Source organism: Lutjanus erythropterus, chromosome 15 (assembly GCF_056507025.1).
Source record: "Lutjanus erythropterus isolate fLutEry1 chromosome 15, fLutEry1.hap2, whole genome shotgun sequence".
NCBI lineage: Eukaryota > Metazoa > Chordata > Actinopteri > Lutjaniformes > Lutjanidae > Lutjanus > Lutjanus erythropterus.
In genome coordinates, this window is record NC_139331.1 from 28,297,151 (window position 1) to 28,312,262 (window position 15,112).

General features: G+C 40.3%; 1 protein-coding gene across 1 annotated transcript; it reads left to right on the forward strand.

The window, feature by feature from the left end:
• The first annotated feature begins 884 nt into the window (after nt 1-884).
• ak9 (adenylate kinase 9) lies at nt 885-14,984 on the forward strand. The gene is made up of 37 exons (XM_084737085.1): nt 885-900; nt 1,059-1,162; nt 1,823-1,886; nt 1,964-2,016; nt 2,132-2,228; nt 2,343-2,455; nt 2,559-2,708; nt 2,840-2,962; nt 3,157-3,231; nt 3,483-3,584; nt 3,728-3,867; nt 3,958-4,280; nt 4,774-4,794; nt 4,971-5,089; nt 5,254-5,401; nt 5,505-5,601; nt 5,693-5,778; nt 5,885-5,950; nt 6,191-6,385; nt 6,681-6,817; nt 7,546-7,752; nt 7,843-8,115; nt 8,228-8,349; nt 8,874-9,093; nt 9,224-9,280; nt 9,370-9,585; nt 10,283-10,501; nt 10,642-10,858; nt 11,002-11,203; nt 11,301-11,447; nt 11,540-11,757; nt 12,074-12,270; nt 12,530-12,699; nt 13,377-13,475; nt 13,606-13,708; nt 13,811-13,925; nt 14,646-14,984. Exons 1-37 carry the CDS (start codon nt 885-887, stop codon nt 14,852-14,854), a joined length of 5,220 nt encoding a protein of 1,739 aa, XP_084593211.1. The 3' UTR covers nt 14,855-14,984.
• The last annotated feature ends 128 nt before the right edge of the window (nt 14,985-15,112 follow it).

The following is a 15,112-nucleotide window of genomic DNA, read 5'->3' on the forward strand; positions in this document are numbered from 1 at the left end:
TTGATTCTTAGAGCATCTTATTGGCACTCAGCATTTCCTCACTGTTCGAGAGACGTTACTCACCATCAATTTAGCTAGCTAGCCTGGTTAGCCACAAATCATTCCCAAGGATAATATGCATCTCCTCTAGCAGTCAAAACGACTTCTTTGAACGTTTTTTAATACATCAAACATGTCTGTAATTTGCCTAAGTATTTACGTCTACCACACAGAAGACTACAACATGAATTTGTTTTAGTCAGGTGACTGTCATGACAGACTTGAGCGGAGCAATTGCATGTCAACTGATACGGTGGCTCGCAAAGTCAAAAAGCTCGAAGGACTGAAAATGCGATTCATAATGGACGTCTTCGGTGCTTGCATTCGCCTTTATACTGACGGAAACTTGTTATAAGTGTTTATAACAACTGAGTGAACACACCTCTGACCGCAGCAAACATTCGAGCCAGAAAGTAGCAAGCGGTACTCGTTGAATGGGCTATCTATCTACAAAGTAGAAGTCGTGTCTAGAAGGGAACCCCAGACCCGTGAAAGATCTCGCGAGGTTTTTAATTTTAACCCAAACAACCAGCTGTCTCTAAATATAACCAGGTGGTTTCTGTCCCTAAACCTACCCATATCTTAAGATCGTTGTCACGCACAAAAAAACAGAACGTGGTAGAACGTGCACACAATAAATAATTAATCTCGCGAGATCGCCACTAAACTAGGGGTACCTTCCACACTCAACCGCCACTGCCAAAACCTGTTTAGTTTGTTAGCTGCTATGGTAACCATGGGCTTCTATCGTTAGGTTACGTAGAGATAGGTAACGTAGCTACGTTAGTTAATACTAGTTAACAAACGATAATAAAAGTTTAAAGAGATAAAAAATGGACAAAACAATGTCCCAGAGCAACGGTAAGTAAACTTATGTTGAAATATGACATCTCTTACCTGTGGTTAATTAACTTTTATATCGGCATTTTGATAGACGTTAACGTTAAAGGCCGAATAATTATGCTAGGTCGTCAGATATGTCTTCTGCGACGTTTAATTCTATCTGTGCTGCGATATTCAATACGTTCAAACAGAACCTTTAGCGGACAACATTATAGAAGACGGAGCTGAGAGAGAAAGTCTTCTAACCAAACCCACCTGCTTCATCATATTTGGAAGACCGGTATTTATCTCTTTTACACACACACACACACACACACACACACACACACACACACAGAGAGAGAGAGAGAGAGAGAGAGATAGAGAGAGAGAGAAAACACAATCAGAAATTGTTTCTAAAAGGCAGTGATAGAAGAAGTACTCATAGCTGTAATTAAATGTACTTACAAATGTACTTAGAGTATGACAAAAGTAGTCACTGTGTGTGTAATGTGGATATAATTGCTAACATTTCAACAACAGATCTTCCTCAGTTAAAGGTGAAGTTTGATCACACCTGTGTAATGAAATGTCCCGTCATCGTTTCCTCTTCCTCATTCACCTCTTCCAGTTATTGCCCATCAGTTGGCAAGAAAATTCAAATGAAGTGTGTTTTGTCTGTTGAGGATTATTTTTTAAAAAAGTAAACACAAGGCATCAAGCAGGTAGTAGTGTAATTTATGAAATATTATACAGGGAATTTAGTTATAAATGCTCTAAATGTTTAGACCTTAAAAATGGAGGTTTTGGCCCTCCATTCAGACTTTCTGGAAGTAAGTGGCAAAAGTCATGTAAAAAATCCGAGGTTTTAGTATCAATAAAACAGTCACATCCCTCTAACACCTTTCATGTCATATGACCCGATGACTCCATATCAACTTTGCATCAATCTTTGTCACAGGGTGTTGGAAAATCCACCTTGGCCAAAAAAATTGCAGAGTCCTGGAAGTGTATCTTAATTGATGGTAAGTACAAGTGCTGTATTTTCGTCTTTATCCTAACAGAATTCAGATCTTTCTCATCAGCTTTCGTAATATTTCAGATACAGACCTGCTTGACACACATATTAAAAATAAAACAAAGCAAGGCATAGAGGTGAGTGTCATTTTATATGTCACAGGACATAAAGCTTGACCATTTATTTGTCACGCATTTTTCATATATATGTGTTCTTTATAGCTTTTGGCTCTTTTTTTTTTGTTCTTTTTAGCTTTTGGATATCTTATCTGAGGGGAGAAGTATACCAGAAGACACAGTGCTCCAGCTGATTCTTGACAGGCTTAACTCACCAGATGTGGAGCACTATGGTAAACCATGTAGCTCCAGGTTTATTTTAACAGCTTTAGCATGGTGATCATGCATGCAAATTGTGAGCGCTGCCTCTGCTTGTACTTGACAACACCACATGTGTTGTAATTCAGGGTATGTGCTGAGCAGCCTGCCATTCATGTCAGAAGAATGTCTGAAGATTCAGGAGCAGATTGAGCTGATCAAAAACCTCAAACTAACACCTGATTTCATCATCAACATCAAGGTTTGCCCACAATATCTGAAAAAATATACGAAAAGTCCAAACATTTGTACGTCAAAGATCAGTTTGATGATGAAGTTAATGTAACACTCCATTCTTCTACCAGTGTGCAGACAAGGACCTGGTTCACAGGCTGTCAGGTCTGAAGCAGCACCCAGAGACGGGGCAGCTGTACAACAGGGAACAGTGGTGGCGTGAGGAGGTGTTTAACAAGAAGAAGTACAAGGATGAGGAAGTGGAGGATGAGGAGGAGCAGGTATGGCTTAAGAGGAAACACCTCTTGCCACCAGTTTTGCTTCTTATATTTCCTTCAGTCCCCCATTTTATTATGTTATGTTATGTTCTTTGATTTTCTGTCATACTGATCTTTTTTTTTTTTGCTTGTAGGCTGGGGAGGAGGAACTCAAAAAAGATATTATTGACCAGATGGTGTGGACACCTGAGAATTTAGTCAGAAATGCTTTAGCTAGAATCAACATGTACAAGGATACCATGCTCAGACCACTGGAGGTGAGTTACCCAGAGTTCCAAAAATACTGATATATATATAGATCTATATATAGAGAGAGAGAGGGGCATCAGTGATAAATTAAGACAGTTAAAACTGTAGTAGTAGCTTTAAATGCCCAACAAAATTAAAAACACTCTTGTTACTAAATTTAAGCTTTTCTAGAGGCAGTAATTGTGAGTTAATGTTTTGTCAGGACTACATGACAGAGCACAACATCCTCTACCTGTTGGAGCTGGACGGAAACAACACACCTGAAGAGCTGCATTCGGTAAAGACACAAGTGATCACCGGTTACATCATAACAAACAATACAATCAATAATAATTTGCATTGTCATTATACTATATCATATACTGTAGATTTTTTGTCACCACAGTAGATTTTTGACTAGCAGCCAGTGTTAGCCTAGTGTTTGCTTAAATGTGAGACAGCAGCAGGTTTTGTTAGCCAACATGTGGATGTTAAGCTATCAATGTATTCTGTGGGCTGACTTTAGTTTATTGATCATTTTGTCTTTAGTCTGTAATGTCCCGTCTTGGATCCATGGCAATAAAGCAACCCTCCATTCCAGTCCTCCTCCATCAGACTGATGATGAAGAAATTCCAGCAGACGTTGACATGGTCTGCCATTAATAATGACCATATTCGTATTTTATTTCACATTGCTATATGTGAATGCATATAAAATACTGGTATTTCGAATAACTGAATCCACCCCTACTTTAACTAGACATGTTGTGATCCTGAGTCCATCTCTTTTCTAGGAGAACCTACTGAGAGTTATGTCCTCCTGCAGGACGGTAGCCCCTAGCTTCAGGTGGAGAAGGAGCCGCTGGGGCCAAACTTGTCCTGTTGCTCTGAAGGAGGGTCAGGTAATTCCTGGCACACCTGAATTATGTGTTGGGTGAGTGATCCTTTGTGAGGAATATATCCAGTAGCTTCAAGTGAGACTGGATGAAATTGAAAACCAACTCTCATCTCAACCCCCATGTAGCTTCCAGGACAAACTGTACATCCTCTCATCTCAGGAGGCGTACCAGAAGTTCATCACAAACCCCAGATGGTACTTACTTCCACCAATGCCCAGGCCTCCTTGCAGAGTTTCCATCATTGGACCTCCACAGGGAGGAAAGAGTACTCTGTGTAAGCTTCTAGCTCAGCACTACAATGCAGTGGTGCTTGATATGGAGGCGCTGGTGAAGCCGATTCTGGCCATGGGTGAGCAGAAGAGGCTTCACGAAGTCAAAGAGGAGACAACACTGGTCGCTATAGAGAAAATCAAGATGAAGATGGAGCAGGATGGAGGACAGAATGCAGGCAAGTTGAGCTTTGTTGATGATGATGTCTTTCGGTCCTAAACTGTCATTTCATCTCCTGTTAGTGTTATTTAACTTAATCTGATTGAGACTGTGTCTGCCGTCTCAGCACTCAGTTGTAAATTTGGATTTCTCTACAGCCGTTACCAAAATCTCTAACTCAACTTGAAGTGCCCGTTGTTTTTTTTCTCCATTTTTTTGTATGTTTCAGTTTGTTTAAATGAGAAAAAACAACAGTTATGCAGTTGTTTTGATCCATGAGATCAGAAAAGTAGTGTCGGTTGCCAGGTAACAGACATAAATGTTGATAAGCCATGGATTGAGGATTTAGGGTGTCCTAACCTGAGATAAGATAGAATGAAGAAAGATGAGATAGACTCTCTCTACCATAACTTAAGCCATCAAAACACCATATACAACGATTATTTATATATTTTCGTTATTTGACTTATTGTCATAGACATTATTAATGTTATCATATTTTATTTCGTCAGATGAAACCAATGCTGTAGAAGGTAAGACATTACTCTTTTGGTCTCTCTCAACCACAAAATCATATGCACACAAACAATTTTTTTATGTCCTATACATATCATCTATGTTGTGTACCTGAGTTTTGTACATTATTGTGAGAAATTGTGTAGCGTACTGGGCAGCATATTTGGTTGCAAATATTTTCTGCTGCTCTCAGTGACAGAGGATCATCCAGAGGTACAAGCCATGGTGCTCACTGCACTAGAAGAAGCCAAACAAATGAGCATATCTCCCTTGAGTCTGTATGCTAAGGTACTGGAGACACGTATAAAAGAGGTTCGTCAAAAATCTGGAACATGGCATCTGCATTTATGCAAGTTTGTTCGTCTTAAAAATTATACTGACTGTGTTGTCTGTATGCCATTGTTCATTATCATATACAGTAAATATGATGTCAAGATTAAATCTAATAAAGAACTATTTCTATTCTGGTGTTCCAGATTGAGGAGGCTGACACTGATGCAGATGTCAGGACTGGCTGGGTGCTTGACAACTTCCCCAAAAACTTCTCCCAAATGGACACCTTACAGCAAGCTGGGATTCTGCCAGACACCCTCTTCTGTCTCACTGACAGGGATGGAAATCAGGGTACGAGACACAGAGACAATGCATCACAAACAAGTTGTTTTCTTTGAATATATAAACTTGAGTCTATACTTCAGTCCGTGTGTCACTGCAATGTGTTGAACAGTTTTAAAGAGACTTTATGAGATGAACAAGGAGAGCGTGGATGCAGCAGTCAGCAGAAGGTTGCAGGACGAACAGTCTGAGAAGGAGAAACGAGCCGTGTGAGTGCAGGTGCAATCGTACTTTGCACTTTAGTGAGTCTTAAATTTAATTTTTTATGTAGCTTTTGTGCTTAATTTCTCTCCATTTTAGAAACGAGAAGCAGCAAGAATCAGAGGTAGAGGCCCAACCTGCTGAACTGCAAACAAATCTCGAGACAGTTGATGAAGCGTCTGAAGGTACTGACTGTTTGTTTATGTAAAGCAGCTTAAATTTACAAAGTCCCCAGATCAAGTAGAATCTGACCAGCATTGTTTTTAAAGTGTGTATTAATTTTGTTTATAGAAAATCCTCAACAATCTAACACCACCAGCACTGCACCTCCTGAAATTATCAGCAAGGAAAAGGAAGGTGAGACATTTTTATTACATGCTGTTTTTCTCCAATCGAAAATTCTATTTCTATGACAAGATAAATAAAGGTTAATGCTGAAACTTTTATATCACACTGTATAGGGATTTTCACACTCTGACAACAGTTTCATTCAAATCCTGCACTCGTTTTTGTATTCACAAACTATCCTGTATGTAAGCGCCTTAAAAGCAGCATTGTGCTGACAAAGGTTTTATTCTTCTACCCGTTGTGTTCAAGCTGTAGCACAACCTGATCATTGGGAGTTTGGTTACCCAGACGGCCCGGAGATGAATGACTATAAAATGCAACTGCAACAGTCTGAGTTTGAATGGGAGCAAATGCAGTCGGCTTTAGCTGTCCCTCATTCAGTACTGGAGATTGGCGGCAAAAGCCCCGAGGACCTGCTTCAAGAGATGGTCCTTCAGATGGAGAGTGAGTATAACCCTGTCAATCATAGTCTAGAATTTTTGTGACACCACAGACCATCTTAGGCACTGAGACAAATATCTGTAATAGATGGCATGTTAACAGCAGCATTAGTTATTTTCTTTGGCATCGCTTGTATAAAGGAATTACTGTGCAATAATGAAATTAATCAGACACTCATTTTTGACAAAGGTTTTTAAACTAAAAATAGAATTGTTATGATTTCTCTAATGGGAAATTCTAGTAGATTTCATGATTGGTAAGGAAAACTCTGGATCTGGTTTGCTTGCATGATCTTAAGAGCCCTTTCAGTATGTGTCCTGGGAGCTGTCAGAGGTGGACCTGGACGAGGAGGCCGAAGATATCGAGGCCTTAGCTGAGCTGGAGAGAGTCGAGGAAGGCAGCAGTGGCAATGATGCAGCAGAGGAGGAAGAGGAAGTCAGTAAACAAACAAGTCTGTTAACTTTAACAGCTCAATCAGTGACTTTTTGTGCTTTATTTATAATCCTACACTCTGAAAAATACAAGAGCTAACTAGATAAAGGGTTCTTTGGCTTGCGACACAGGGGAATCCTTTTTGGTTCCTGGTAGAACCTTTTTCAAAGGTTCCATTTAAAACCCTAGTTCTACTTAGAACCTAACATAAAGGGTTATAGCTAGATCTGTGAGTGGTTCTACATAGAACCTTTTTATGGTGTAATGGTTCCACCCAGAACATTATCCAGAATCATTTCACCTTGTAAGGGTGCTAACAAGAGCACACCTAGAGGGTCCTACTGAGAACCTTCTCAGATTTCAAGGCTTTTTCTGTCTTGAACACACTCAGGGGGTTCTACCAAGAGCCCTTTTATAACATGGTACAAAGAATCCTTGACAAAAGAAGGATAAATGACAGTCACAAAAAAACTCTTACTTGAAAAGGGTTCCTAATGAAACTCTTAGTCATACAAATAGCCCTTGACAAACCTTTCTTCAGAAAAGGGTTCTTCAGAAGCAACTGCCTCTGGGTAGAACCTCAGCCCTTCAGACAGGACCCATTTGGAAACCTCATTTCTAGGAATACATTTATAATTAAAGAGAGTGAGGATACAGACATTTTTCCTGCTCTGTTGTCTACTAATAGTAAAAACAAAACTTTAACAGCACGTTTTTTCTCTCAATGAAAGCAGGGGGACACAGCAGCCAAGAGATCTTTGGGAGATACCCATCATTTCTGCCCCGTGGCGTTAAAAAACCATAATGTCCTGTGGCCCTGTACAGAAGAAATTGCGGCTAAGTACCGTGAGAAGATATTCTTCTTCTCAAGCGTAGAATCAAGGGACTCCTTCCTTCAAAACCCTGCACAGTTTGTCACACAGACTGAGCTTCTCAAGGTACAAGCTGATGTGAGAAGAGAAAACAGAAGTCCCAGAAAGAAAAAAACTTAAAACCCCTGACACGTTTCTTTTCTTCCTCTGTACAAGCCTCCTGCCCTGCGGATCTTTTTGCTGGGCGCCCGCGGGTCAGGCAAGACCACTCATGGCGAGTGGCTCGCCCAGCAACTTGGCATCTTCCATATTCAGTTCAGGGAACAACTCCAAATGCTCATCATGGCCAAGACAAATGAGCGGGTGCAGTGTGCTGATGAGGCAGTGTCTTCAGAGGAGTCTTCTGAAGACTTGGAGGCCTTGATAAAGACAGCCAGAGGAGAGGACGAGGAGATGGAGGATCCCTCTGCCAATATGAATGTCATGGAGGTCGGCTTCCATATACTTTCTCTGCGGCAGGATTTGCAGTTTTTGTTGCCTCAAATTATGGTGAATTATGATATTTTGAATTATTTTGCATTTGCTTTGCGTGTGTCTACAGCAGGAGGAAGTCCTGACTGATGAGGAAAAGTCCATCAAAGCCTACCTGTCTGATGGAGAGCCACTGAGTCCACAGATCCTAAATATGGTTATCAGACCATACTGGAAACAGGAACCATACATGTAGTTAAACACACTCACAAAAACCCACACCTCCTGTTCCTCATTTTACCGAACTTAAACAACAAGACATTTTGGGAAATGCACTTATTTGCTGTCTTTCTGAGAGTTAGATGAGAGGATTGATACCATTCTCATATCTGTATGTTAAATATGAAACTACTTGCTTTATGGAAAAATAGCTTAGCTTTAACTTCCTCATACAACCCCACTTCAAATAATCCAAACAATCCCTTTAAGGTAGAAAAACCCATCTACTAGCATCTCAAAGCTTAGCACTTGTCATCCTGCTTGTTTAATCCTCACAAAAACACAAAGTGTAAAAACATCAAATCTCCATTTCCAGTCTTTGTGCTAAGCTAAGTTAGCTGGCTGCTGACAGCTTTAGATTTAAGGTATTTATTTTCCATAATGTCAAAATTTTCTTTACCTACATTCATTATATATGTATTATTCTCATGTATTTATGTATATATACTTGTGCAAATATAAAGTGTTTGTTGACCCTAACATACTCTGTCTTGTAGGTCTACAGGTTTTATTTTGGAGGGCTTCCCTCACAATCCTGATGAGGTGCAGTACATGTTGCAGCAACAGCTTTTCCCAGACCTTGTGGTAATCATGGCGGTGGAAGTCTCAGATGTTCAGAAGCGTCTGTTGCCGACGTACCTGGAGAAATGGCGTGAGCGGCGCAACATGCATGAAACACAGCTGACTCTCCTTCATGATCTACGTAAGAAGAAACGGGTGAGCAAGTGACAACTAGAATAACTTTCCTGCCAACTTTACTATCAAGTATTATTCCCGCTGTCTGTCCTGACAATGACTGTAGATTGTGTGATTATCTGGCAAGATTCTAACTTTATTTTTGGTACAGGAGGAGAACATTACCAAGAGAAGAGCTGAACTGATGGCAGAGCACGGCAAAACAAAGGTAGGCAAACTGATTATGACCACTGACATCCTGTCTCCATACCTACCTAACCTACCCTTCCTCTTATCTCCGTCCCCCTAACTGATCAGTTAAGGTCTGGTGAGGATGAGGAAGATGATGAAGAGGATGAAGCTGCAGGCAACAGTGACGATACGATAGAGGCCACACTGGAGGAGGAGTTTCCTGTAGAAGAGGATAACGAAGACATGGAGAATGAGGAGACTGAAGAGGCAGCGTCTGAGAGGCTGGAGACGGAGATAGAAGAGCGTTTCCTGTCAGATGAGAACACCCTTGTTTCTGTGACGGTACAAAGACACATAAGCTAATGACAGCCATTGAAGGGATAGTTTGGATTATTTGAAGTGGGGTCATATAAGGTACTTATCAATAGTCTGTGTTTTAGCTGCAGGAGATGGCAGTTGATATGACCCCAGTTTTGGGAAGGAGCAGGAGCCTGGAGTAGGAAGCAAAGCAATATACTGCTGTGGACAGCGGTAGCACCAAAAGGGATTTTTGCCAACTAAAAAAAGGCTCACCAAATAGATTAATGTCACTTTAAGTGTATACTATATTAAGAGTATTTTCAATGTTTTATCTTGATGTCAGACAGCCTTTTCCAAAGGGAAACCACTGTTATGTTAGACAAATCACTCTCTCTAAACCATCCACTAGTGAAAACAGTAATTTTACCTCACAGAACAAAGGATTGCTGCCTCAATGGGTTACTTGTCTTATTGTGTGTCATCTGTGTTTTAAAAGGTTGGTTTGGATTCACCAAAGTCACACAATGACACAAACAAACTTACAGACAGACAAACCTACAGAAGAGCAGTAGACCGCTAACTCACTCATACTGATTTCTGAGAAAACATCATTTGACTTTATAGAGACACAGTTTGGACCTCAGAGTAAACCTAACATGACTTGATGTAATCTGTATAATGTACATTCATGTTTTGTCCTTTACTTGTGCTCAAATAGTGTGCTTTGTTTTATCATCAGGAGCTCCTGAGTGAAAAAAACATAACGAAAGTGTCAGTCAATGTATCTCGCAAGCTCCGGATTGTGCAGCATCAGCTGCTCAAGAAAATCCAGCCCCTGCTGACCAACAGGGAGTCACTCTTCCAGAAATGCCAACCCATCTCATACAGCTTGGCACAGAAGCTGCTGCTCTCCTCTTACAAACGACACAGTGCCTTTGGCTGCTGGGACCCCATAAAGGTAGGCATGGATGGCCATTACATCTTTTTGTAGCATCTGTGGGAGGAGACCATCTTTTTTGTAAGTAAAAATACTAGTAAACCTTGTCTCCTTTTTGCTGTCATGTTGATCAGCACAACATTGTTTTATGCCTTCTACAGCAATACAAAGAGAGAGATTTGATCCAGCCTCTGCAGTGGCCTCTCAACACCACATACCCCCTGATCTTCCATCACTATATCTACTTCTTTGCATCTAAGGAGAACCGCAACACATTTATGCAGCACCCCTTGAAGTACCTTAGACAGCCTAAGCCCGCCCCACACCTTCCTCTTAAAATTGCAGTTGTTGGACCACCCAAATCTGGAAAAACTACTGGTAAGACTCAAGACAGTTGAAAAATGATATAGTCAGTGTTGTTTTACCCTAACCCTAACCCTAACCCTTTTGTTTTACACTTTCTGAAACGCTTATCTCTCTCCTCTTTCATTTATTTCTCTCACTTTGCTTCATCTCTCCAGTGGCGCAGATGTTTGCTCAGAAGTACGGTTTGGCGCGGCTGTCCATTGGCGATGTTATGCGTATGGTGCTTAGTGTTCAGCAGCACACCGATCTGGCCGTCCAGATGAAAAAGCATCTCTCCCAGGGACTCGTTGTGCCCGATGAACTGGCCATTCAGTGCCTGGAGGTGGCGCTCATGAGTTCAATCTGCAGCACTCGAGGGTAAGCCGGGGGCATGTGATCCATTTATCTGTCACAAAATCGGCACATGCTGCTGAAGGGTGTTTATGAAGACAATTTTACTTGTCTGCCATTCCAGGTATGTGTTGGATGACTTTCCAAAGACACTTAAGCAGGCAGAGCTGATGGGGTCTTGCAGCATCATCCCCATGATAGTAGTTGAGCTGGAGCTGGACACAGTGGAGGTGCTGAGGAGAGGCCTTGTGGACAAGATAAAGCCCAACAAGTCAGAGAACACACATTAGTAGCAACCACAAATGCATTTTTTTCCCCCAGAAATCTTTCTTCAAAGTTGATGTTACTATCCTCCGACTGCAGGCCTCACCTGATGCATGACAGCTCCGAGATCCTCCACATCCGTAACTCCTGTTACAAGCAGGAGGTGGCGCATGTGAGGCAGTACTTCCAGCAACAACATCAGAACTGGATCCTGCTTGATGGCTTAAAGAGCAAGTGGTGGATCTGGAACAGCATCATAAAGGAGATCAGCATCAGCATGAAGTATATCCACAGCTACCTGCAAAGGACGACCAGTAGTAAGTACTAGACATGATGAGCTATGATTATGATTTATTTCAGTAAATATATTACAGATTTCTCATTACTTGCTTATTATTTGTCTCTTTTTAATTGCTTTTAGCAGTTTGCAAAAAATAACTTACAAATTCAGCTGCTGGAATAAAACACAAACAAGCAGAAACCAAAAAAAAAAAAAAAAAAGAAAGTTTTGTAAAAAGAGAAATGTTTTAAAGTATGACTAAAAATTGAGTAAATAATAAAAGTAAATCAATGTCACTCTTAAGATAACAAGTATAACTTCATCCCCTTTATGCATTTTATTTCATTTTGCAGGGCAAGCAGCCTGCATCAACAAACTGTGCATCACACCCAAGGAGCTGCAGTGTCGTCTCGGAGAGTTTGGCCACTACTGCCCTGTCTGCCTGGCTCTACATCACCACCTGGTGGACTGCTCTGAAACTACAGCCTTAACTTATTGTGCTGAGTACAGGGGATGCTACTACAAGACGTGTGGCACAGACCATTTAGAGGTCAGTGTAATGGACCTGTTCTCTGAATAGACACCTGTACGCATGCAAATGCACAAATGAATGCAGAAAGGCATTCAAGCTAAATTAAGCCGAGTACCTTTTTTAGACATTTCAAATTCTGTGCATGATATCTGTCATTATCCAATGGATTTCCTACTGTGGAATCAAAGTTATATTTATAATAGCTGATTTAACATGTAAATATATAATGTTAACTGCACATGACAGAAAAATAACATTTTTATGTTGCTCTCTACAGCGGTTTCTGTTAACTCCAGCTGAGTTTGTGACTCCTGGCTGCCCGCACACTCTCCCTCAACCTCACCTGCTGCCCAGAAAACTAACTGAGAGTCAGGTGAAAAACAGGTTCCCGCAGCAAGCTGAGATGAAGGGCTTCTGCCCGGTCACTTACCTGGATGGAAAGCAAAGGTACGCTATTATTCACCCTTATAAAGTTCAAATCAAACCTTGCCTTTACTGTGTCACACTTTACTTTTTAATGTAGAAAAAAACATCTAATCAATCTTCACTTTGATGAATAAAAGAATAACTCTGTGAGCTTCCCTTGTCCGTACTTGAATACATAAGTTTATTACAACACAAATCTGACATGTTGGTACAGCTTGTATACATGGAGACAGTTCATACCAAAAACTTAGTAGTACACATACCCCCTGAAAGTACAGCAGCAGCAGTAGCATAACATTCGCTCAGCTTTATACTGTATGTCCCACGTCATACAGAATCACATATAATCACGCCACCAGGGAGGAGACTGAACACTGTTTAGACCTTGTTTAATGGCATAACAATGCCAAAAACTAAAGGTACGATAATAACACGGTTAAAAGTCCACAATACAATTACAGTTGTCACGACACCAAAACTTTAAACTTTGATACAATACTACTACAAAAAAAGATACTCTGATGGCCTGGTAGCTTAAATAGTGGAGCTTCAACTTATCTTCACATCTGGACAAAGCCTCTTAACTTGAAGTATGCCAAGCGTGAAGGACTCCAAGCCCTCACAGGTTAGCTGTCATATCAATGCTAAAACTTAACATTCCTTGATGTCCAAAAAATTTTCACTACATTTGTCTACAGGTATGAAGTTCTGGTTCGGGGAAAGATGGAATATGCTGTGGAATACAGAGAACGGATCTATATTTTTGAGACAGAGCAGAAACAGGACAAGTTTTTAAGGTACAAATCAATCTATATATTTCAGTTTTCCACCTAGTCGTCTTTTCCTATGTTTCTGTATGATTTTGCTATGATGCAGTAAGTATTAGTCTATTGAGTGAAAGTTGGTGTTGATACATTATCTTTCCAGGACTCCTGAAACCTACTGGGACCAGAAACTGCCCAGTAAAGTTCCTCCTCTTTGTGAGCCTGTACCCCTCACCTCCCTTCCAACATTGGGCTACTTGGAACAGGTCAGACTCGCACTCAGACACATCTGAAAAACATCACAGTGTTCTGTCATGATGTTTTTTTTTTCTCTTTGCCCTGCTTTGAGTTAAGTCTGTACTTTTTAGGGTGTGGCAGTAGCAGTCATCAAGGCCATGACAGCTGTTGGGTGTCTAAAACCAAAGTATCCCTTCCTCAGTATACAAAAATCAGCACTGCTCTATGTGGCCTTCTATCTGAAAGGTAAGCCAGATGTTGAGGTTCCTTAAGTCAAAGTAGAATACCATGTGTGAATTGCTTAAATTTAAAAATGATGGTAAGGATGTTATATAGTTTTTTATTTGTCTATCTATAGTGATCTATCTCTTATCTATCTTTAGTGATATAAACCAGAATTAGAGTTTAATTAATATGGAGATGATTGCTTACCTAAATTAAAATAAATAAATAAAATTTTGATTGCAATCAACATATTGTAAGTAGAAAAGAAGGGGGAAAACATTAACTTTCAGCTGCTTTGTATTCCTTAACAAAACAGTACATTGTTAGCTCACTAGCTAAAAAAGTCCACAAAAGTAGTATTTTTTGCTAGCAAGCTATAAAAGAAAAAAAATAGCTAGTTAAAGTTTTTAAAAAGTTATATTGTTTGCTACCTAGCTGAAAAAGTTAGTATAGTAAGCATACTCATGAAAGCTTGGCAGAGAAGCTCTAATTTCTCCTCTCTTGTTACCTAAATTATCAAGAGGAATGAAAAAAATAGAAGAGGTGTCATTAAAACTCCACTGAGTTTACTGTTTTGGTGCAACAGAATTCAATTTAATCTAGTTTTAGAGTAAAACTAATCTCTGGTTTAAAGATAGGTGTAATCTTTATTTGTTTTAAGCTAGTATTGATTGTATCGACTGATTATGAATTAATCAGGTTTAAAAATTAAGCCTTGAATTGAATCTCATATTTTTACAGCTTTCAACCACAAGAGCTCCAACTTCACCAGCCAGAAGTACAAAAAGAAGCTGGCCTTGTTTGAAGAGAACTGTGCACTCATTCCCTACCTGAGCTCAACAATGAGAGGAGACTACAGGCCTCCCAGTGAACGTCCCATCGACTTTGAGTTCAAACTGAATCGGTTCCTGGCCTTGGGAGACTTGCCAGGAGCCAGCAGTGTGCCTTAGCCGTCCCTGGTCTGACTGCTGCTTTATGCTGTGTGAGGAACTGTGTGACAACAAAGTGATTTGAAAGTAACCTCCTGTAAGTTTATTTTATCAAGTGCTGCACGTAATAAAGCTTCCTTCACTGTTCTGACATACTTTTATTTTACCTATCCATTGCTACTTTATACTGTGAGTGCACCACATTTCAGAGGTAAACGTTGGACTTTATACTCATTTATTTTACACTGATATTTGCAAAAAATATGATCAAAGGAAGTG